At 49.3% G+C, this 22,164-nt stretch overlaps 1 protein-coding gene and 1 non-coding gene across 2 annotated transcripts in view; one reads left to right on the plus strand and one right to left on the minus strand.

The window, feature by feature from the left end:
* JAM3 (junctional adhesion molecule 3) overlaps positions 1–10,861 on the minus strand; it is a 69,554-nt gene extending 58,693 nt beyond the window's left edge. The window contains exon 1 of the mRNA XM_056860868.1: positions 10,843–10,861. Within this exon, the coding sequence (XP_056716846.1) occupies positions 10,843–10,861 (19 nt within the window). The remainder of the gene's footprint in view (positions 1–10,842) is intronic.
* On the plus strand, positions 9,955–10,023 carry TRNAA-UGC (transfer RNA alanine (anticodon UGC)). Its single transcript has one exon. It is a non-coding gene; the product is annotated as a tRNA-Ala (tRNA).
* Positions 10,862–22,164: the final 11,303 nt, after the last annotated feature.

Below are 22,164 nucleotides of genomic sequence, written 5' to 3' on the forward strand. Positions count from 1 at the left end.
CAGGATATCAGTAGCAGAGCAAAGACCTTCTATCAGCATTCCTGGTGTTTGTCCTGGCACAAAAACTAAAAAAAGGCCAGACTTTGCTTCAGTCCTAAATAGGAAAAAGAAAGTCCAGATTTATAGAAAACAATAGGAACAGTAGAATGTGGACGAAAGTCAGCGGGATATAGCAGAGTGTTAGAAAGGACTGGGGAGAGCTGGGCTCCAATCCCTCCACAGTAGGGCTGCCAGGTCCCTCTTCGCCACCGGTGGGAGGTTTTTTGGGCGGAACCTGAGGAGGGCAGGGTTTGGGGAGGGACTTCAATGCCATAGAGTCCAAAGGCCAAAGCAGCCATTTTCTCCAGGCGAACTGATCTCTATTGGCTGGAGATCAGTTGTGATAGCAGGAGATATCCAGCTGGTACCTGGAAGTTGGCAACCCTACTCCACAGCCACATAGGTCAAACACTAGGGTTGCTTGGTCCCTCTTCGCCACCGGCGGGAGATTTTTGGGGCGGAGCCTGAAGAGGGCGGGGTTTGGGGAGGGGAGGGACTTCAATGCCATAGAGTCCAAAGGCCAAAGCAGCCATTTTTCTCCAGGCAATCTGATCTCTATTGGCTGGAGATCAGTTGAATTAGCAGGAGATCTCCTGCTACTACCTGGCAGATTTTTTTATAGAAGAGGCAGCACGAAGGCTCATAAATCAATAGTACAGAATAGGAAATTATACACTTTGCATCTTTTATTACAAGGCAATTCCAGAATTACTCCATGCTGTTGCCTGAACACAATTAAACACAATAGCAAAAATCCCCTAACTACCTAAGACAACCTGACAACATAAAACATACATGGGAAAAGAACTGCAATTCAGTAATGACACGAGAAGGTCCAAGTCAAAGACAAGCAACTGCGTCTGCACCCAATCTTGACCTCGAAGGTTCCAAATGGTGCCCAAAGGTCCAATTCCTTCTAGGGTGCAGAAAAGTCCAGGGGAGAGCCTCAAGGGAAAACAATACAACTTGAAGAGGAGAACGTGTAGCCAGCTGTAGCACGTTTCGCTATGCTTCGTCAGCTCATTCAAAGTCTATCGGCTCCTAATGCATGTCAATTTCATTTTTACTGCATGCTTTAGGATGCCTTCTGAAGCTGCAATAGAAAGCAAGAGCCCTTGCTATATGAAAACTGTCGGAACTATAGTCCCCTTGATAATACAGAAACCTATTAACATAAGGCTAGTAGCCGATTGTTATGTATTCTATTAATTATAATCAATCTGATTAACAATCAGTATAAGCGTATCTTACCCCAACTTGTGCGTCTATTAGACCGAGACTGTAAAGTGCGCACCCAGTTTCTCCCGTGGCATTAGCTATCACTACTGTTTGGTGATCTATAAAGGTTTAATTGGCCAATTAGGAGGTTACATCAGGTCTCACGTTTCCCAAAGGAAGGCGTGAGACTGCTATGTTCTTAAAGAGACAGTCATCGTGAAGCACACATATGCATTTATAAAAAGCATGATAGATCAAATTCACTGTTCAATCCATTTGGAAACGTAGTCTGGAAGGCAAATATGAAACTCATCTCTTGTTGCAAGAGAATCTTTTTGGTATCCTGAGTCTGAACAAGGTGAGGCTTGTATTGCCATAATACAAAAAATGAGATATCAGTGTCAGTGTGGCCCCGGGAAATGTAATGTTGCACTAGTGGAGCGTCCAAAGTTTTCGCCCAGATGCGTGCACGGTGCTCACCTATCCTTAATCTAATCTGTCTGGAGTGCACCCGATATACATCAGTCCACAGGGACAGATCACAGAATAGATCACTACCTCAGAGCCACGGTCTCTGTACTTTCCTTGATTGCATTTGAATCTGGGCTAATTACATTTTGCTTCCTGCTTTCCACAGCCTTTGACTCGGCTGTTTATCACTTTCTTCATAACCTCTCATATAAATGTCCGCCTAGTGAGGTCCCACTTAGAGGCATCTGAAGAACTGAGCTCAAGTCCACTGAAAGTTTTGCTAGAATCAAATCTTGCTTGTCTTTAAGGTGCCGCAGGACTCCGGTTTATACATTTATAAAGGGAATAAGATTGTAGTCCGTGGCCCAGTTATTGTCTGTATCATCTGGCTCTTGCTCCTTGCTGTTTCGGCATTGTCTTCTAATTTTGGCACCCTAATCTTATTTCGTTGTTTATTGGATGTCTTATGCTGCCTGACTGCATCGTTTTTATAATTTGTCATAAGAACATAAGGAAAGCCTTGCTGGATCAGACCAAGGCCCATCAAGTCCAGCAGTCTGTTACCACAGTGGCCAACCAGGTGCCTCCAGGAAGCCCCCAAACAAGACAACTTGTCTTGAGTCTCAGAGAGAAGGGGGTTATAAATAAATAAATAGTTTGGCTGCAACAGATTAGCAAGGCCACCTTTCTGGAATGAAAATAAACGAGAATTTGGAATCTGCAGCCACACAGCCACCCTTAATAGCTTACATTTTTCCAACCCTCCCAGACAGGGTCAAAGCTGAATAGCTTGTTATTTATTTTTAGCTTTAACCTATGACATGTATGCAACACCCCCAAAGGACGGGTTTTATTTTTAATTTGTGTGCCATTTGGGTGGTCAGAGGGCCAAGGGGATCCGAGCATTTGGGAGCAAGGCCAGTGTTAAGAAATGGCTGGCTGTGGCCGAGAAGACCAATTTAGAACCCTGGGGCATTTTTAAGATTGAACAACTGCCGTGGTTGCCAAGTTATGGTAATAAAGTACCGGGGCCAGTGGAGACAGACCGGGACAGGTCAGGGTGTGCAGTCTGGTGGTTTATTTATTCCCAGAGAACGTGCTGTAAAGTGACACCACAACAGCCATTAAAGTTAAGCGAATTGGCTGCTCCCATCATACGGAGTCTCGGCCTGAAAAAAACCACAACTATTTCCCATCCTTCGGACTTATTTCAGGTTTGTAACATCCAGCCCGATGAAGCATTCCGATGAGCCTAAAAAATCACATGTTTTGGGGAGGGACCGTGGCTTAGTGGTAGAACATCTGCTTGGCATGCGGAGGGTCCCAGGTTCAATCCCCGGCATCTCCAATTAAAGGGACCAGGCAAGTAGGTGATGTGAAAGACCTCTGCCTGAGACCCTGGAGAGCCGCTGCCAGTCTGAGTAGACAATACTGACTTTGATGGACCAAGGGACGGGGAGGAATCATGGCTCAGTGGTAGAGCCTCTGCTTGGCATGCAGAAGGTCCCAGGTTCAGTCCCCGGCATCTCCAATTAAAGGGACCAGGCAAGTAGGTGATGTGAAAGACCTCTGCCTGAGACCCTGGAGAGCCGCTGCCAGTCTGAGTAGACAATACTGACTTTGATGGGCCAAGGGTTTGATTCAATGTAAGGCAGCTTCATGTGTGTTCATGTGTGTCAGTTTGGTTTGTCCTATTAGGGGAGCGAAGGCAGCAGTGTATAGCCGGATCTTGTCAGATCTCGGAAGTTAAGCAGGGTTGGTGCTTGGAAGGGAGACCTCCAAGGAAGACTCCGCAGAGGAAGGCAAGGGCAAACCACCTCTGCTTCTCACTTGCCCTGAAAGTCCCTTGCTGGGGTCACCATAAGTCAAGTGCGCCTTGATGTCACTTTACATACACACATTAGGAATTGCGTGGATTTTGTTCTGGTGTTTGGATTCTGCACATGGACCCATATTGCTGCACAACTTTTGGCTACTTTCTTTATTGATCCCGTCCATCTCGCACCTATGATGGAACTCAGGGCAGCACATATGAGATTTCCAGGGAGCTTCCTAGGGTTGCCAATTCCAGGTTGGGGAATTCCTGGAGATTTGGGGTTGGCACCTGGGGAGGGCAGGGATTGGGGAAGGAACAAATTTCAGCAGGGTATAATGCTATAGAATCTCCCTCCAACACAGCCATTTTCTCCAGGATAACTGATCTAGGTTGCCAGGAGAGCAATTGTAATAGTGGGAGATCTCCAGGTGCCACCTGAAAGTTAGCAGCCCTAGTGATTAAGGAAGAGAAGGCAGCATGGTATAGCCTGCTCTAGTCAATCGCGGAAGCTAAGCAGGGTCGGTACCTAGATGGAAGACCACCAAAGATGACCCTGCTCAAGAAGACAATGGCAAACCATCTCTGCCTCTTGAAAGGCCCTTGCTGGGGTCACCGGTTGTGACATAATGGCACATATGTACCTACGGACACCATTCAAGGGATACACAAGTCCAGCCATTTCCGAGAATGAGTCAGAAGGTTATCTTATTTCATTCTTTAAGGTAAGTGAGGCTGAGAGAGAGAGAAGAACTTGACCCAAGTCCCTCCAGAAAGCTTCATGGGCTTTGCAAGGAATTTTTGAACCAGGCTTTCACACTTCTGAGCCCTGCATGGGAGCCATTACCCTTGTTGATCAGCCGGGCAGATCTTAGGGTTGCTATTGTCCAGGTGGGGCCTGGATTTCTCCTGGAATTACAGCTGATCTCCAGGATACAGAGACCCCCTGGAGAAAATGGCAGTTTCAGAAGGCAAACTGTGTGGTATGTCACAGATTCTCAGTGAACACCATCCCCAAATTGCTCCTGTCCACAGATGCTGCCTGGAAATCTCCAAGAAATTCCCAGGCCAGTGTTAATCCTAGCCTGTGTGGTGTAGTGGTTAAGAGAGGTGGACTCTAATCTGGAGAACCGGGTTTGATTCTCCACTCCTCCACATGAGCGGTGGACTCTAATCTGGTGTACCAGGCTGGTTCACCCACTCCTCCACATGAAGAAGAAGAGTTGTTTTTTAACGCCAACTTTCTCTACCACTTAAGGCAGAATCAAACCGGCTTACAATCACCTTCCCTTCCCCTCCCCACAACAGACACCCTGTGAGGTAGGTGGGGCAGAGAGAGCTGTGACTAGCCCAAGGTCACCCAGCTGGCTTCATGTGTAGGAGTGGGGAAGCAAATCCGGTTCACCAGATTAGTCTCCGTCGCTCATGTGGAGGAGTGGGGAATCAAACCCAGTTCTCCAGATCAGAGTCCACCACTCCAAACCACTGCTCTTAACCACTACACACATGCATGAAGCCAGATGGATGACCTTGGGCTAGTCACAGCTCTCTCAGTCTCACCTACCTCATAGGGTGTCTGTTGTGGGGAAAGGAAGGGAAGGAGGTTGTAAGACGGCTTGATTCTCCTTAAAAGGTAGAGAAAATCAGCATATAAAAACCAACTCCAACTCCTCCTCCTCCTCCTTCTTCTTCGCAGATCTCTGTGTTGCTTTTACTCAGTGCGAGACTGCTATCAGAGAGAAATAAAAGGGTACAAATGCAGACACCTGCGCTTGGGCTCAGTGTCAGTTGCAAAGAACGGCTGTTCAGCTAAAAGCATCACGGACGAGGCAGGTTTTATTTGAGAATTGCCTAACAACAGTCAAGGCGAAATCTGCCCTGCTGGCTTTTCAAAATTATTATCAGAGCAATTCTGGAGGTTTAAAATTGGCAACCTTTTGAGCCGGTGTATTTTAGGAGCGTGCCGACAGCACAGAAATAAAGCCGCTGCTCTTTAAATAACCTCTCCGGGAGTACCTTAAAGGGCTTTGCCTGCCAGAACAAGCAGCCCACGCATCCCCTCCCTGCCCGTGGTGTGCCTGCCCTCCCCCTCCCGTCACTTTCAACTCTCCTCCTTCCCAGGAGCTATTTTTCCTGGCGCTCGGAAATCCAGAGCAACATTTTGTTTTTCACCATTCCCCCCCAAATAGATGCTTCATTTCTCCAAGCTGTCTGCCGCAATTGTTTCTCTATCAGCAGGTCAGCCAAAGGCCTTCTACCTCCAGCCAGGCACTGGCTTGAAGTCTGGGGTGGAGCTTTGCTTCCAAACACTGCGGCACGGAACGGCAGCTAATTATCGAAAAAGCCTTTGGAATGGGTAGGGTTGCCAGCCTCCAGGTACTAGCTGGAGATCTCCAGCTGATAGAGATCAGTTCACCAGGAGAAAAATGGCAGCTTTGGCAATTGGGCTCTATGGCATTGAAGTCCCTCCCCTCCCCAAACCCTGCCCTCCTCGGGCTCCGCCCCAAAAATCTCCGGCCAGTAGCAAAGAGGGACCTGGCCACCCTAGGAACGGGGCGGAGCTCGCCATTCCTTGTTGCTCTTACCTTGCTGCTAGGGTTGCCAACCTCCAGGTACTAGAAGGTGATCTCCTGCTGATAGAGATCAGTTCACCAGGAGAAAAATGGCAGCTTTGGCAATTGGGCTCTATGGCATTGAAGTCCTTCCCCTCCCCAAACCCTGCCCTCCTCAGGCTCCATCCCAAAAACCTCCCGCCAGTAGCAAAGGGGGACCTGGCCACCCTAGGAACGGAGCGGAGCTCACCATTCCTTGTTGCTCTTACCTTGCTGCTAGGGTTGCCAACCTCCAGGTACTAGCTGGTGATCTCCTGCTAGTACAACTCATCTTCAGCCGATAAGAGATCAGTTCTTCTGGAGAAAATGGCCGCTTTGGCAATTGGACTCTATGGCATTGAAGTCCCTCCCCACCCCAAACCCCGCCCTCCTCAGGCTCCACCTCAAAACCCTCCCACCAGTGGCGAAGAGGAACCTGGCAACCCTACTTGCTGCTGATCACCACTGAATTCTCAAGGAGACAGAGTTGTGGGTTTCATAGGAAGCGAGAGCCTATTGCACATGGGGTTACATGCTGGGCCATCCCAACGAGAAAGGGCAAATGGGGCCATTTTCGGGTATCTGGCTCAGCTTTGTAAAAGAGGTAGAGCTATTATTTTATGGAGGATGGAGCACAGAGGCAGTTAACAGCTTCTTGGCTGGGCAATATTCCTAACTCTGGAGATTTGGGTGGGGGGTGGAGGCTTGGAGAGGGTGGGGTTTGGGGAAGGGAAGGAGCTCAACAGAGTAAAATGCCACAGAGTCCACCCTCCGAAACAGCCATTTCTTTTAGAGGAGCTGATGTCTGTAGTCCGGAGATCAGCTGTAATGCTGGGAGATCTCCAGGCCTCACCTATAGGTTGGCAAGCCTACAGGGAGGACTGTGTACAACTGTTTTGGAAAACCCTTGAAATGACAGTATGACACTCAAACGGCTGGATCCAGACTAAAGTTTCTGCAGGCGATTTTCTGGCCTCTCCCAGTAGCCAGAAATTTCACCCCCAAATCTTTTTCCTGGGGGGACCCCTCTCCTCTAAGAAAGGATTTGTGGGGGTCATTTCATGCTCCAGCAGGAGCAGGAATGCAGAAAAATCACACCGCGTCAGCAGAAAGCTCTGGACCTATGGAAACATCTAAGTTGGCTCTAAGCCATTAGCCATTGGAGAATCCAAGTTTCCTTTCTTAAGTCCTTAACAGAGAAGTAGAACATAAAGAAATGATTCCCCCCCCATTTTTGATCAATCGTTAGTAATACATATGTGGTATAGAATAATTATGGATTTAGAAAAAACTAATTGCTGGCAAATTTTACGGTTACTCCCTAGTAGGGCTGCCAAACTCCAGGAGGGACCTGGAGATCTCCTGCCATTACATCTGATCTCCAGACGATAGAGATCAGGTCCCCTGGAGAAAATGGCTGCTTTGGAGGGCGGAGTTTATAGCATTGTACCCTGTTGAGGTCCCTCCCCTCCTCAAGCCCCACCCTCCCCAGGCTCCCCCCCCCCAAATTTTTCAGTTATTTCCCCACCCAGATCTGGCAACTTTACTGCCTAGTGTAGATGTTTTGGAGACAGTTCAGTGAAATGTATGCTGAAATAGCATCTCAGCTCTCAGATGTTTACGAAACATGGGAATCAGGGCTATAATCTTCCACTCTGTATGCACTGAGAAGCAACCACACCTGAAAGCATCCTTGTAATAGGACACCCTGCGTGGAGGAAGGAACCACCCAGAGAAATCGGCTGGTTCCAACATAAAGTCCACCTTGACCCTCTGCGCTTCACTTCCAAAGACTTGGCAATGTGGCTCTTCCAAGCCCTGAAGGCAGAGCTCAAAACAACAGAGAATAGGAAAATAAAACTCAGAGGGGGTTGTTTTGGTTGGCTCTCCTGCTTTCTGCACAATATACTGGCCAAAAACTCCCTGCTGTTTAACTTATTTCGGTGACTTCTCCTTGCCTCGGCACATGATGGTTTGTGCGTTGAACTTCATTGTAAGAGACTACTTCAGCATTTGGTTGCAATCTCCCAGCCCCCTGGGACAAGACCATTTGCAAGAGATCTGCATAAAGGCAAACACAAGACTTCTGGCAATTTGATGGTGGCATGATAAAATGAACCCTGACCTGGATGGCCCAGGGTAGCCTGGTCTCATCAGATCTCAGAAGCTGAGCACGGTTAGCCCTGCTTAGTACTTGGATAGGAGACCATCAAGGAAGACTGAGGGTGCTATACAGAGGCAGGCAATATCTTTTGAGGGTACTACACAGAGGCAGGTATGTCTTTTGCCCTGACCTGGATGGCCCAGGCTAGCCTGATCTCATCAGATCTCAGAAGCTAAGCAGGGTTGCCTGGTTAGTACTTGGATGGGAGACCACCAAAGAAGTCCAGGGTTGCTACACAGAGGCAGGTCATGGGAAACCACTGTAATTTCATTCTGACCCATAAGGGCTAAAAACTTGATTTTTAAAAAAATGAATGCTAAGATTCTCAGAAAGCCATGCTCTTTGTATCATGTGCTTGGAAAATTAACCTATGGTCCTTTCAAGAAACAGGAGGGGTGGAGGAATGAGGATGTTTGTATGTACCACTTAACTGGCTTTCGTTATATTCCTTAGGATTGTCAATTCTGGTTGGGAAATTCCTGGAGATTTTGAGTGGAGCCGGCGGAGAGTGGGGTTTAGGGAGGGAACGGACCTCAGCAGGGTGTAATACCATCAAGCCCGCCCTCCAAAGCAGCCATTTTCTCCAGTGGAACGGATTCCTATAGTCTGGAGATCCATTGGGGAATCTCCAGACTCCAACTGGAGATTGGCAACCCTAAAATAGAAGAGGGGAGATTAGTGTAGTAAACTGCTTTGGTTCCTCATTGGGAGAAAAGCAGAATATAAATATCTACATAAATGCATACTACTAAATAAATGTATCAACTAGTCGTATTTGTATCCAATGTTTCCTGGAAGGAACACAAAGCTGTGTTTGCGGCCCCCCGCGCCCATTTTACCTTCACAACAACCCTGTGATGTTGGTTAGGTTTAAATCTGAGAGAAAAGGATTACAAATCAATGAACATTTTTGCCACTCCTGAAATGCCATTTTTTACACAGGGGCATTAGCATCCTTTTGTGTTCTTTTTAGCAGATTCCAACCTCGTCAATCTCTGCTAGCCTCATGGCTCCCCCTTGCGACCACACCAAGCACTTGTAGCTCATATCTCCAGTCTGACAGGGAAGCTTTTTTCCTTTAGCTGGAAGAAGAGGAGGAAGAAGAAGAGTTGGTTTTTATATGCCGACTTTCTCTACCACTTAAGGAAGAACCAAACCGGCTTACAATCACTTTCCCTTCCCCTCCCCACAACAGACACCCTGTGAGGTAGGTGGGGCTGAGAGAGCTCTAACAGAGCTGTAACTTGCCCAAGGTCACCCAGCTGGCTTCATGTGTAGGAGTGGGGAAACCAACCCGGGTCACCAGATTAGCATCCGCCAATCAAAGAACCCGCCAAAGGGCATTAAAAAGACTGCTCCTTTAAAAAAGAACTTTAATTTGCAATAGGCATGAGGATAGGGTTGCCAGCTCCAGGCTGGGAAATACCTGCAGATTTTGGGGGTGGAGTCTGATGAGGGAGGGGTTTGGAGAGGGGAGGGACTTCAATGCCATAGAGTCTAATTGCCAAAGTGGCCATTTTCTTCAGGGGAACTGATTTCTATCACCTGGAGATCAGTTGCAATAGCAGGAGATCTCCAGCCACTACCTGGAAGTTGGCAACCCTACATGAAAAGCTGCTGTTGAACAAGGGCAGCTTCACCCTGTGTTTCAAGGAAGGGCCGTGGCTCAGTGGTAGAGCCTCTGCTTTGCATGCAGAAGGTCCCAGGTTCAATTCCTGGCATCACCAGCTGAAAGGATCAGGTGATGTGAAATACCTCTGCTGAGAACCTGAAGAGCCAGTCTACGTACTCAAAGCTGACACTGATGGACCAATGATCTGATTCGGTATAGGTCGGCTTTGTGTGTCTTTCATGTGTGTTTCATCTGCCAGTAGGGTTGCCAACCTCCAGGTACTAGCTGGAGATTTCCTGCTATTACAGCTGATAGAGATCAGCTCACCTGGAGAAAATGGCCACTTTGGCAATTGGACTCTATGGCACTGAAGTCCCTCCCTTCCCCAAACCTCGCCTTCCTCAGAATCTGCCCAAAAAACCTCCCTCCAGTGGCAAAGAGGGACCTGGCAACCTTATCTGCCAGCCAGGAAATGCACACCTGTTAAATTTCCATTCCTCCTGCAAGCTGAGGTTGCCAACCTCCAGGTAATAGCTGGAGATCTGCTATTACAACTGATCTCCAACCGATAGAGATCAGTTCACCTGGAGAGAATGGCAGCTTTGGCAATTGGACTCTATGACATTAAAGTCCCTCCCTTCCCCAAACCCTGCCCTCAGGCTCCACCCCCAAAACCTCCCGCGGGTGGCAAAGAGGGACCTGGCAACCCTACTGCAGGCCCATTTTGTGATCAGATGGTCAAGGCCTATGCAGGCTGCTCCTAGCAAGGGAAGCAGGGCTGTCTTTCTCTACAAACTCCACGTCAAGCAAGGATGAGTCAGCATTGTTGTGCCCCTTGAGTCATCTGTGAGGTCTCTGGGCTGCCCAGACACCGAGCGCAGCCAAGGGGGTGTCTGTTCATCTCATAACAACATAAACAAGGATGCTGACTCACCAAGCCTGATCTGAACCATGGCTGTTTGTCGCGAGGACAAGAGGAGCCCAGGGGTTGAGGACGCAGCCTTTCAAGGCACCTGCTGGGCAGCTGTTCCCGATTAGTCCTGCTGAAATTGCCAGCTCAGGAAGGAGCTGCCCCCACCACCCCAGCTCTTTGACTCCCAGAAACGCCCAGGGTTGCTGTCTGCAATTTCAAATCGGGTTTGCGGTATCTGTGCTCACACTCATCAGCTGGCTTTCTCCCTGGCTCAGAATCATCCTCACAGTTCACACCTAGGGTTTCCAACCTCCAGGTGGTGGCTGGAGATCTCCCGCTATTACAACTGATCTCCAGGTGACAGAGATCAGTTCCTAGGGTTGCCAACCTCCAAGCCCTAGCTGGAGATCTCCCGCTATTACAACTGATCTCCAGCCGATAGAGATTAGTTCACCTGGAGAAAATGGCCGCTTGGGCAATTGGACTCCATGGCATTGAAGTCCCCAAACCCCGCCTTTCTCAGGCTCCACCCCTCCAATATCCAGATATTTCTTACCCCGAAGCTGGCAACCCTATTCACACCTCTTCCAACTCCTGACACCATGACCCTGTGGGGTTGCCAGCTCCAGGCTGGGAAATTCCTGGAGATTTGGGGGTGGGAATCGGGGAGGGGGGGAAGCCCTCTTGAGAGGTGCCTTTGAGATGTGCATGCTAACAGTAGAGCTTCATGAAGTGGAGTCCCACATTTCAAAGCTTCCGAGTAGGGTTGCCAGCTCTGGATTGGGAAATACCTGGAGATTTTGGGGGTGTAGCATGGGGAGGGCGGGGTTCGGGGAGGGGAGGAACCTCAGCAGCGCATAATACCATAAAGCCCACCCTCCAAAGCAGCCATTTTCTCCATGGCAGCTGATCTTGGTCGTCTGGAGATCAATTGTAATAGCAGGAGATCTCCAGGTGCTACCTGGAGGTTGGCAACCCTGCTTCCGAGGTTCCCCCACAGTCTCAGTGACGCCACTCAAAGCCTACCTAGCTGTGGGCTGCCGCATAGCAGATGCTGTTATTTCTCTGCTCAGCACATGAAATGCGATCGTTCTGAATTTCGTTCTGGTAATGAGTGAGTGACATTATTCACAGGGGAGGGGGCTCCCAAGTCTTGCCGCTGAGGGGTTGGTTTCAGCTTTTGAGAGAGGGAAAGCTCTTCCGCATTTCAGTTTCAGAAGTCCCACGGGCACCATATCGGGGACCCCAGACCTAGCGGAAGGGTGGGATTTTAAAAAGGTGATAGATTCCTTCAGCAGCTACCATGTGTCTCTGTGTTAAGTGCCGTCTAGTGGCTTGCGACTCATGGCGACCCTATGAATCAATGCGCTCCAGAACATCCTGTCTTTCAAACAGGTCTTGCTCAGGTCCTTGCTAACAGTACTCAGGTCTTGCAAACTGAGGGCTGTGGCTTACTTTATAGAGTCAATCCATCTCTTGTTGGGTCTTCCTCTTTTCCTAGCATGATTGTCTTTTCCAGTGACCCTGGTCTTCTCATAATGTGACCAAAATACGATAGCCTCAGTTTAGTCATTTTAGCTTCTAGGGTCAGTTCAGGCGTGATTTGATCTATAACCCACTGATTTGGTTTTTTGGCGGTCCAGGGTATCCGTGACACGCTCCTCCAACACCCCATTTCAAAGGCATCTACTTTCTTCCAGCTTTCTTCATTGTCCAGCTCTCACACCCATACGTAGTAACAGGGAATATGATGGCATGAATGAACTTGATCTTGGTGGCCAGTGACACATCCTTACACTAAAGAATCTTTTCTAGCTCCTTCATGGCTGCCCTTCCCAGACTAAATCGCCTTCTGATTTCTTGGCTGCAGTCTCCCTTTCAGTTGACGATGGAGCCAAGGAACAGAAAGTCTTGAACAATTTCAATTTCCTCATTGTCAACTTCAAAGTTGAGTGATTCTCCTGCAGTCTTTACTTTTTGTCTTCTTGATGTTCAGCTGTAATCCTGCTTCGGCACTTTCCCCTTTCGCTTTCAGCAGTAGTCGTTTCACGTCTTCGCTATTTTCTGCCAGTAATGTAGCGGCAGCTAGTATAGCATATCTGAAACGGAGCTCTACAGACCCCAGAATGCTGATGTTCTGCCTCCTGGGTTGCTGCTGAGGATCTGTAGTAAATGCACAAAGCAGCCTCGAAAACAAATGAACGGGGCAAAAACTGGATCATTCTTCATTGAAGAAATTCCCAGTCTTTCCACCAGAGGGCAAAGCCTACCTCTCATCCGTCTTGGGTTTTTGGTAAGTAGCACAACTCCTAAGCAAAGCCTTAATTAAGCATCTCTTTGAAATAATTTGAATGCATTTAAGAAGAGTCTTTGGAGCTTTGAGGAAATGAGTTCCCTGGGGGTGGAGGGGGTGGTGCAGGAATGAGGAGAGGCGTGGTTTGCTAAGACGCTGCAAACTGCTCTCTGGGGCAGAGAATACTTCTGGCAGGCGAAGTGCCATTCACTGAAATTCTTAAGCAAGCCTGGATTTACCGTCATGCTATGCGCTCTATCGAACAAGAAATCCAGCCAAACTGGGGGGCCCTTAACTGAGTGGAGTTTCTCAATGTGAAAACGATTCCTCTTTCCTCCCTGACTGGATTTCTCCACCAGTACTGTGTAAAGTACTGTCAAGTCGCAGCTGATTTATGGCAACCCAGTAGGGTTTTCAAGGCAAGAGACTAACAGAGGTGGGTTGCCACTGCCTTCTTCTGCATAATGACCATGGAATTCCTTGGTGGTCTCCCATCCAAATACTAACCAGGGCTGACCCTGGTTAGCTTCTGAGATCTGATGAGATCAGAACATAAGAACACAAGAAAGGCCCTGCTGGATCAGACCAAGGCCCAACAAGTCCAGAAGTCTGTTCACACAGTGGCCAACCAGGTGCCTCGAGGAAGCCACAAACAAGACGACTGCAGCAGTACCGTCCTGCCTGTGTTCCACCGCACCCAAAATAATAGGCATGCTCCTCTGATACTAGAGAGAATAGGTATGCAGCATGACTAGTATCCATTCTAACTATTAGCCATGAATACCCCTCTCCTCCAGGAACATGTCCACTCCCCTCTTAAAGCTGTCCAAGCTGGCAGCCATCACCACATCCTGGGGAAGGGAGTTCCACAATTTAACTGTGCGTTGTGTGAAAAAATACTTCCTTTTATCTGTTTTGAATCTGTCACCCTCCAGCTTTAGCAGATGACCCTGTGTTCTAGTATTATGGGAGAGGGAGTATTAATACTGTGTTCTAGTATTATGCACCATCCAGGGCAGGGCAGGAACTCCCTACAGGCTAGCAAATAATGGTCATTCTCTTGCCTTACAGGTTACTAAACTGATATCTGATTTTACTCAGAGCTAGTTCACCCAATGAACCAGCTGTCCTTGTGCATGCAGCACGTTCTGGATGCCTGTAGTAGGGTTGCCAGGTCCCTTTTCATAACCAGCAGGAGGTTTTTGGGGTGGAGCCTTGGGGGGGGGTTGGGGAGGGGGAGGGACTTCAATGCCATAGAGTCCAATTGCCAAAGGGGCCATTTTCTCCAGGTGAACTGCTCTCTATCGGCGGGAGATCAGTTGTACTAGCAGGAGAGCTCCGGGTAGTTGGCAACCCTAAGGGAAAGGGAAGGTGATTGTAAGCCGGTTTGATTCTCCCTTAAGTGGTAAAGAAAGTCGACATATAAAAACCAACTCTTCTTCTTCTTCTTCTCTCTCCTCCCCGCATGCAAATTACCACCTTGACAAACTCCCAGCCTCCAACCGACACTTTAAGTGACAACTTCATTCAGCTTAATTACAGCATCTCTTTCATCCTCCGTCAGCTTCCGTTCCCTGTGGCTCTGGATGGCGTAATTGCCAGGCCCACAAGAACGGATGCCCAGGGTGCGAAGCAGGTGGGCCTGTCCTCCGACGGCCGCCTCTCCTTTTCTAAGAAAAATGGATTCCTTCAAAGTAACTGATGATGGCTTCCCGGCGAGTCTTGAACTGTCACCGGCTTGCTCTTCAGGTGGATGGGGCCCCCTGATGTCCTCAGTCCTAGGAGCCGCCAAGCTGGCAAAGGGTGATCCATTGCTTGCTGCGGTCACTCAGATGGGGTGATGAACGCGGCGTTACCACCATGAACACATGAAGCTGCCTTCTACTGAATCAGACCCTCGGTCCATCAAATTCAGTATTGTCTACTCAGACTGGCAGCGGCTTTCCAGGGTATCAGGCAGAGGTCTTTCACACCACCTCCCTGCCTAGTCCCTTTAACTGGAGATGCCGGGGTTTGAACCTGGGACCTTCTGCATGCCAAGCAGATGCTTTACCACTGAGCCACGGCCCCTCCCCTAAATGCAATTCTGCATTGTATTTCTTTTAAATATTTTTACTCCACCCACAAACTTGCCACTAGGTTTGGGCAGCAGTCAGAGAGATTTTGAAAGTGCATTAAGAAAAATGATGAAGGTAGAGTTGTCAACTTCCAGGAGGGGCCCGGAGTGCTCCTGGAATTACAACTGATCTTCAGGTCGCAGGGATTGGTTTTCCTGGAGAAAATGGCTACTTTGGAGGATGGACTCCATGTTATTATATCCTGCTGATGACTCTCCCTTCCCCAAATGCCATCCTCCCCAGCAATACCCACAAATCTCCAGGAATATCCAAAGCTGGAGTTGGCAACCCTAGATGAAGATGGTTTTGCACTACAAGTTCTGAGACATGCAAAATTATTGTATATATTTTTTTTGGTATGGCTTATTTGGACACTGCATGCTGCCGTCCCCCACAGCCTCTGTCTGTGTTGCTCAGTCAGGCCTCTGTTCAGAGAGCCAGCATGGTATAGTGGTTAAGAGCAGTGGTTAGGAGTGGTGGACTCTAATCTGGAGAACCAGTTTGATTACCCACTCCTCCATATGCATTGTGGATGCTAAGCTGGTGAACTGGATTTGTTTCCCCACTCCTAGACATGAAGCCTCCTGGGTGACCTTGGGCAAGACACATACTCTCAGCCCCACCTACCTCATAAGGTGTCTGTTGTGGGGAGGGGAAGGGAAGGTGATTGTAAGCCAGTTTGATTCTTCCTTAAGTGGTAAAGTTAGCATATAAAAACCAACTCTTCTCCTTCTCCTTCTCCTTCTCCTTCTCCTTCTCCTCCTCCTCCTCCTCCTCCTCCTCCTCCTCCTCCTCCTCCTCCTCCTCCTCCTCCTCCTCCTTCTTCTTCTTCTTCTTCTTCTTCTTCTTCTTCTTCTTCTTCTTCTTCTTCTTCTTCTTCAAAAGAGATCCCCCATCCCTTTATGCCAGGAAACGTGCTAGATATCTGCACAGCAGGCACAGGAGAGGGGTTAGTATGAAGGATGAATCATCCCTTGTCCTCCTGCCGAGTCATACATGAACACACGCAAAGCTGCCTTAATACTGAATCACAGACCATCGGTCCATCAGGGTCAGTCTTGTCTAGTCAGACTAGGCCTCCACGGTATCTGATAAAGATTGTCCACTTCACCTGCTACCTGATCCAAGGGTTTCCCGGTCCCCCCTGACCACTGGTGGGAGAGTGGGGCCATGGTGGGGGGAGGCAGGGTTGCCAGATCCAGGCTGGGGAACTCCTGGAGCTTTGGGAATGGAGCCTGGAGAGGACTGGGACCTCAGTGGGGTACAATGCCATAGAGTCTACCCTCCGAAGCATCCATTTTCTCTGTGGGAACTGATCTCTGTAGTCTGGAGATGAGCTGTAATTCCAGGGGATCTCCAGGTCCCATTTGGAGGCTGACACCCCTGCCTGGTCCTTTTAACTGGAGCAGCCAAGAATTGAACCTGGGACCTTCTGCATGCCAAGCAGACGCTCTACCACTGAGCCACAGCCCCTCCCGACACAAGGCCTTTTGTGTCTCTCACAGTGACACGAGAAGCCGAAATTTGATCGCTGAGTCCACCCCCGGCAAGCAGAGAGCGAATAAAGCACGGGCTCCTTGCCAGCTGGTTTAAAGGGCAGGTTCCTGGCACTGGAGACACGTCTCACAGAGGAAGCTGTCCTGGCCACGAGCCACAGAGATTGCCAGCTGCCCTCCTGATAACTGCCCTCCCCAACTGATAACTGATCACCTGCACTCCTTCCTTGACCCCGTTCCTTAAACGCAGGGGCGCAGGCGGCCCTCATCCGAGTCCCCCGATATAACCGAAAGGTGCTGGCCATCCGGGGCATCCTCCTGCGGGAATGGCTCCATGCCAAGGCAGGGCTGGCTCTCTCTCGGCCACGATGCCCTTACCTGTCCCCACAGATGATGCGCTAATTAGTATTTGTATTATTGATAGCACAGAGTGTCGGGTGTCCCCCGTACAAAAAGGCTTTGAAATCAGATCTCACGCCACCAGTACCACGAACACACATGAACACACGAAGCTGCCTTCTACTGAATCAGACCCTTGGTCCATCAATGTCAGTATTGTCTACTCAGACTGGCAGCGGCTCTCCAGGGTCTCAGGCAGAGGTCTTTCACATCACCTACTTGCCCAGTGCCTTTAACTGGAGATGCCAGGGATTGAACCTGGGACTTTCTGCATGCCAAGCAGATGCTCTACCACTGAGCTATGTCCCTTCCCCTTCATGATCTACAGACCATCCTTACATCCTTTTAAGCTTATTGTCGTCAATGGTGTTAGAAGAGTGTAATGTTGTTTGGGATGTTGCTGTCTGTGGGCCATGGATATGGTTGCCAACCTCCAGGTACTAACTGGAGATCTCCTGCTATTACAACTGATCTCCAGCTGATAGAGATCAGTTCCCCTGGAGAAAATGGCCACTTTGGCAATTGAACTCTATGGCATTGAAGTCCCTCCCCTCCCCAAACCCCTCCCTCCTCAGGCTCCACCCCAAAAACCTCCTGCTGGTTATGAAAAGGGACCTGGCAACCCTACTACAGGCATCCAGAGCATTCTGCATGCACAAGGACAGCTGGTTCATTTGGTGACCTGGCTCTGAGTAAAATCAGATATCAGTTTAATAACCTGTAAGACAAGAGAATGACCATTATTTGCTAGCCATAGGGAGTTTCTGCCCTGACCTGGATGGCCCAGCCTTGCCTGATCTCGTCAGATCTCAGAAGCTAACCAGGGTCAGCCCTGGTTAGTATTTGGATGGGAGACCACCAAGGAATTCCATGGTCATTATGCAGAAGAAGGCAGTGGCAACCCACCTCTGCCCCAAAAACCTCCCGCCGGTGGCGAAGAGGGACCTGGCAACCCTAGCCATGGAGAGTCTGGCCCAGAATATTGGCCCTATAGGTTAGGCTAGGATTTGGGAGACCCAGATTTGAATCCCCAGTCTCCATAGGCCTACCAAACCCCTAATGGGGGCAGGAGATCTCCCGCCCCCAGGTCCTATAGCCCACTGCCGCTGAAAAATGTGGTGGGAGAAAAATTAGAAAGGAAAACAAAACCTTATCTATTTACAGGAAATTCTTACCATGCTCCCACATGCCATTATCTGATATGTACACATCAGCAGCCCAAGCTTTTCATGAAATGATCATATGTGAACGGTTGCAAAGCAGACTGGTTCATACATTGGCGACTTTACCTGTACCACCAATTTCTTTTGTGCAGCTCTTAAACATACACGAGACACATCCAATTCTGTATCTGGTCCCCTGATATGAAACCCAGCAGGGAAACACCTAGACAGACCCTTGGGAGAGTCATAGAATCATAGTTGGAAGGGACCACCAGGGTCATCTAGTCCAACCCCCCGCACAATGCAGGAAACTCACAACTACCTTCCCCCCCACACCCCCATTGACTAGAAGATGCCTTCCCTCTCATCATCTGCCCAAGGCCATAGAATCAGCATTGTTGACAGATGGTCATCTAACCTCTTCGTAAAAACCTCCAGGGAAGGAGAGCTCACCACCTCTCGAGAAAGCCTGTTCCACTGAGGAACTGCTCTAACTGTTAGAAAATTCTTCCTAATGTCTAGACGGAAACTCTTTTGATTTAATTTCAACCCGTTGGTTCTGGTCCGACCCTCTGGGGCAACAGAAAACAACTCGACACCCTCCTCTATATGACAGCCCTTCAAGTACTTGAAGACGGTTATCATATTCCCTCTCAGTCTTCTCCTCTTCAGGCTAAGCATACCCAGCTCCTTCAACTTTTCCTCATAAGACATTGGGTAAAAACGTGTGGTCGCTTTATCCTCCTTTAATCCCTGTTTTAGCCAGGATCGAATGCACATTAGGCAAAACGCATGCGCTCGATCCTGGCTGAATCCTGGCTGAAACGGGAATTAAAGGAGGATAAAGCAACCACCCTTGGTCTCCTCATAGTCTTGGTGGACTATCCAGTGGACCTCCAGTGGACAAGAAACACAGCATCACCTGGACTGTCGACCTAGAGCAAGTGACAAAGTGCTTCCTGCAGCCGGTTTACCTGGGAATCTCCACTCCTTCTAATTACCTTCTCTGCGGTTCCCATAGCAATTGGGGACCAACTGCCATTCAATTAGATCTCCTGCACAATACCCTTGTTAGGGAATAACTTTGTCAGAATCGGGATGAGCCGCTAGGGGGAGCCCTAGTTTATCAGCTGGTAAATGGGGGAAAGGCTGAACATTAAAATTGCTGCCATGCCCAGAACATTTCTAGAATTAGTGTCATCTCGTCCAGGATAACAGCATTGTGCTACATACACAAACAACCCATTAGATCACACAATGTCGTCGAGGGCCTCCCCTTTCTCACTGGCCTTGAGCATGGGCCTTTGACAGCCGCCTGTCATGCAGAAATCTGGCAACAGAAGCTTTTCCTGTTGCGGGGCTTAAGTGATGTTCACTTGCTTAATAGGTGTGTGTCAGGCTGCTGTTCCAGGCACAGAAGGGTTGCCAGCCTCCTGGTTCTAGCTGGAGACCTGCTGTTACAACTGATCTCCAGCCGATAGACATCAGCTCACCTGGAGAAAGTGGCCGCTTTGGCAACTGGACTCGATGGCGTTGAAGTCCCTCCCCAAACCCAACCCTCCTCAGGCTCTGCCCCCCAAAATCTCCAGGTTTTCCCAACCCAGAGCTGGTAATCCTAAGGCACAGGATAAGGACCGCTAAGGATGGTTGCCAATTCCTGGTTGGGAAATACCTGGAGATTTTGGGGGTGGAGCATGGGGAGATGGGGTTTAAAGAGTGAAGGGACCTCAGCTCTGTATAATGCCATAGTGTCCACCCATTAAAGCAGCCAGTTTCTCTGGGGGACCTCATCTCTGTAGTCTTGAGAATTCCAGGAGATCCCCAGGCCCCACCTGGAGGTTAGCAACCCTATCCTTACATTCTAGGGTTTTATTATTTATTTAATCCCTTTATATTTATTTATTTATTTTTCATGTTTGTAGTCCCCCCTCCCTGGCAAGCCCCACCTTTCTCCCCTATTATGGTTGCCAACACTCAGGTAGTGTCTGGAGATCTCTTGCTGTAACAACAGATCACCAGGTGACAGAGTTCAGTTCACCTGGAAAAAATGGCCGCTTTGGAAGGTAGACTCTATGGCATTATACCCCATTGAAGCTCTCCCCTCCCTAAACCCCACCCTCTTCAGGCTTCACCTCCCAATCTCCAGGTATTTCCCAACCCAGACCTGGCAACCCAATCCCCTATAGGGACCCAAGGTGGCTTACATCTTAGGGTTGCCAGATTCCTCTTTGCCACCGGCAGGAGGTTTTGGGGGTGGAGCCTGAGGAGGGCAGGGTTTGGGGAGGGGAGGGACTTCAATGCCATAGAGTCCAATGGCCAAAGCGGCCATTTTCTCCAACTGAACTGATCTCTATCGGCTGGAGATAATAGCAGGAGATCTCCAGGTAGCACCTGGAGGTTGGCAACCCTATTTGGAGGGTGGAGTCTATGGCATTATACCTTGCTGAGGTTCCTCCCCTCTCCAAATCCTACCCTCTGCAGACTGCACCCCCTCCCCAAATCTCCCAGATTTTCTGAATCTGGAGCTGGCAACCTTCGGTGCAGTTCTCCCCTGGACTGGCCGCCTGCAGCACTACATTGAATGCGCCTGAATGCATGGCACGGTGCAGAAGGGTTCCCCCTGTGTCCTTGATCATGCCGGTGGACAAATGGGTGTGATTGCAGAGATGCTGCACTGGAGGCCCCGCAGCTCCCTCCCAGGGCTGGTGATCTATTGCGATTCCCTCCCTCCTCCGCCTTCAGTCGGCCCCACGCGAGCTGGAATCACAGCCAAGTGCTTTCCATATAGATGGGGTTCTGACATTGTTCACAGCGAGAACTAATTGATCTCGGGGAGGACTGGCGAGCGGGCATCTTTCTTCCTGAAGTTTGCAGCTTTCTGTCCTGTGCCAGACAAATCCCACCTTTCCATTAACTGCTCAAGGTGAGACGCAGGGATGGTCCCATCATTAGGCAAACTGAAGCACGCCTCTTCTGGCAGAAAATGTTGGAGACCATTAAAGAAGGCCGTAAAGTGGCAGCTCTTTAATCACTCATTTAGTCTAATAGCAAACCTGATAGTTTATTAGCCGGGCAGTGAAACGGGGCCATCTGCAGGCAAGGAAGGGGTTTCTGCATGCCCGGGGCATTCCCCAGGTGTGCAGAAATTTTTTAGTTTACAAATACAAAATCGGACAGATCTATGGTTGCCAACTCCAGGTTGAGAATGTCCTGGAGAGTTGGGGGTGGAGCCTGGGGAGGGCAGGGTTTGGCAAGGGGAGGGCCTTCAGCAGGGTATAATGCCATAGAATCCACCCTCCAAAGCTGCCATGATCTCTGTAGTCTGGAAACTAGTTTTAAGTCCAGGATATCTCCAGGACCAGCCTGAAGGCCGGCAACCCAAACTGTAACCCCCACACTGCCCACTGACCAGAAAGCAACCCAGGCCCGATTTAAAAAGGTAAAGGTGCAAGCACCGGGTCATTACTGACCCATGGGGTGATGTCACATCCCAACGTTTACTAGGCAGACTGTGTTTACAGGGTGGTTTGCCATTGCCTTCCCCAGTCGTCTACACTTTACCCCCAGCAAGCTGGGTCCTCATTTTGCCGACCTCGGAAGGATGGAAGGCTGAGTCAACCTTGAGCTGGCTGCCTGAAACCAACTTCCGTCGGGATCAAACTCAGGTCGTGAGCAGAGCTTGGACTGCGGTACTGCAGCTTACCACTCTGCGCCACGGGGCTCTTTCAGGCCCGATTTACTCCCCTTCCTGTAGCCATTTAATCTGCAGATATCAGGAGGTCTCGCTTTTCATGGCGTGGGGTCTTATTACCTGCTAAGGTGTGCAAAGCAAGCTGGTGATAAACGGAGTAATCTACCAATGACTCCAGACTGCA

Source organism: Euleptes europaea, chromosome 14 (assembly GCF_029931775.1).
Source record: "Euleptes europaea isolate rEulEur1 chromosome 14, rEulEur1.hap1, whole genome shotgun sequence".
In the NCBI taxonomy this organism is placed as follows: Eukaryota; Metazoa; Chordata; class Lepidosauria; order Squamata; family Sphaerodactylidae; genus Euleptes; species Euleptes europaea.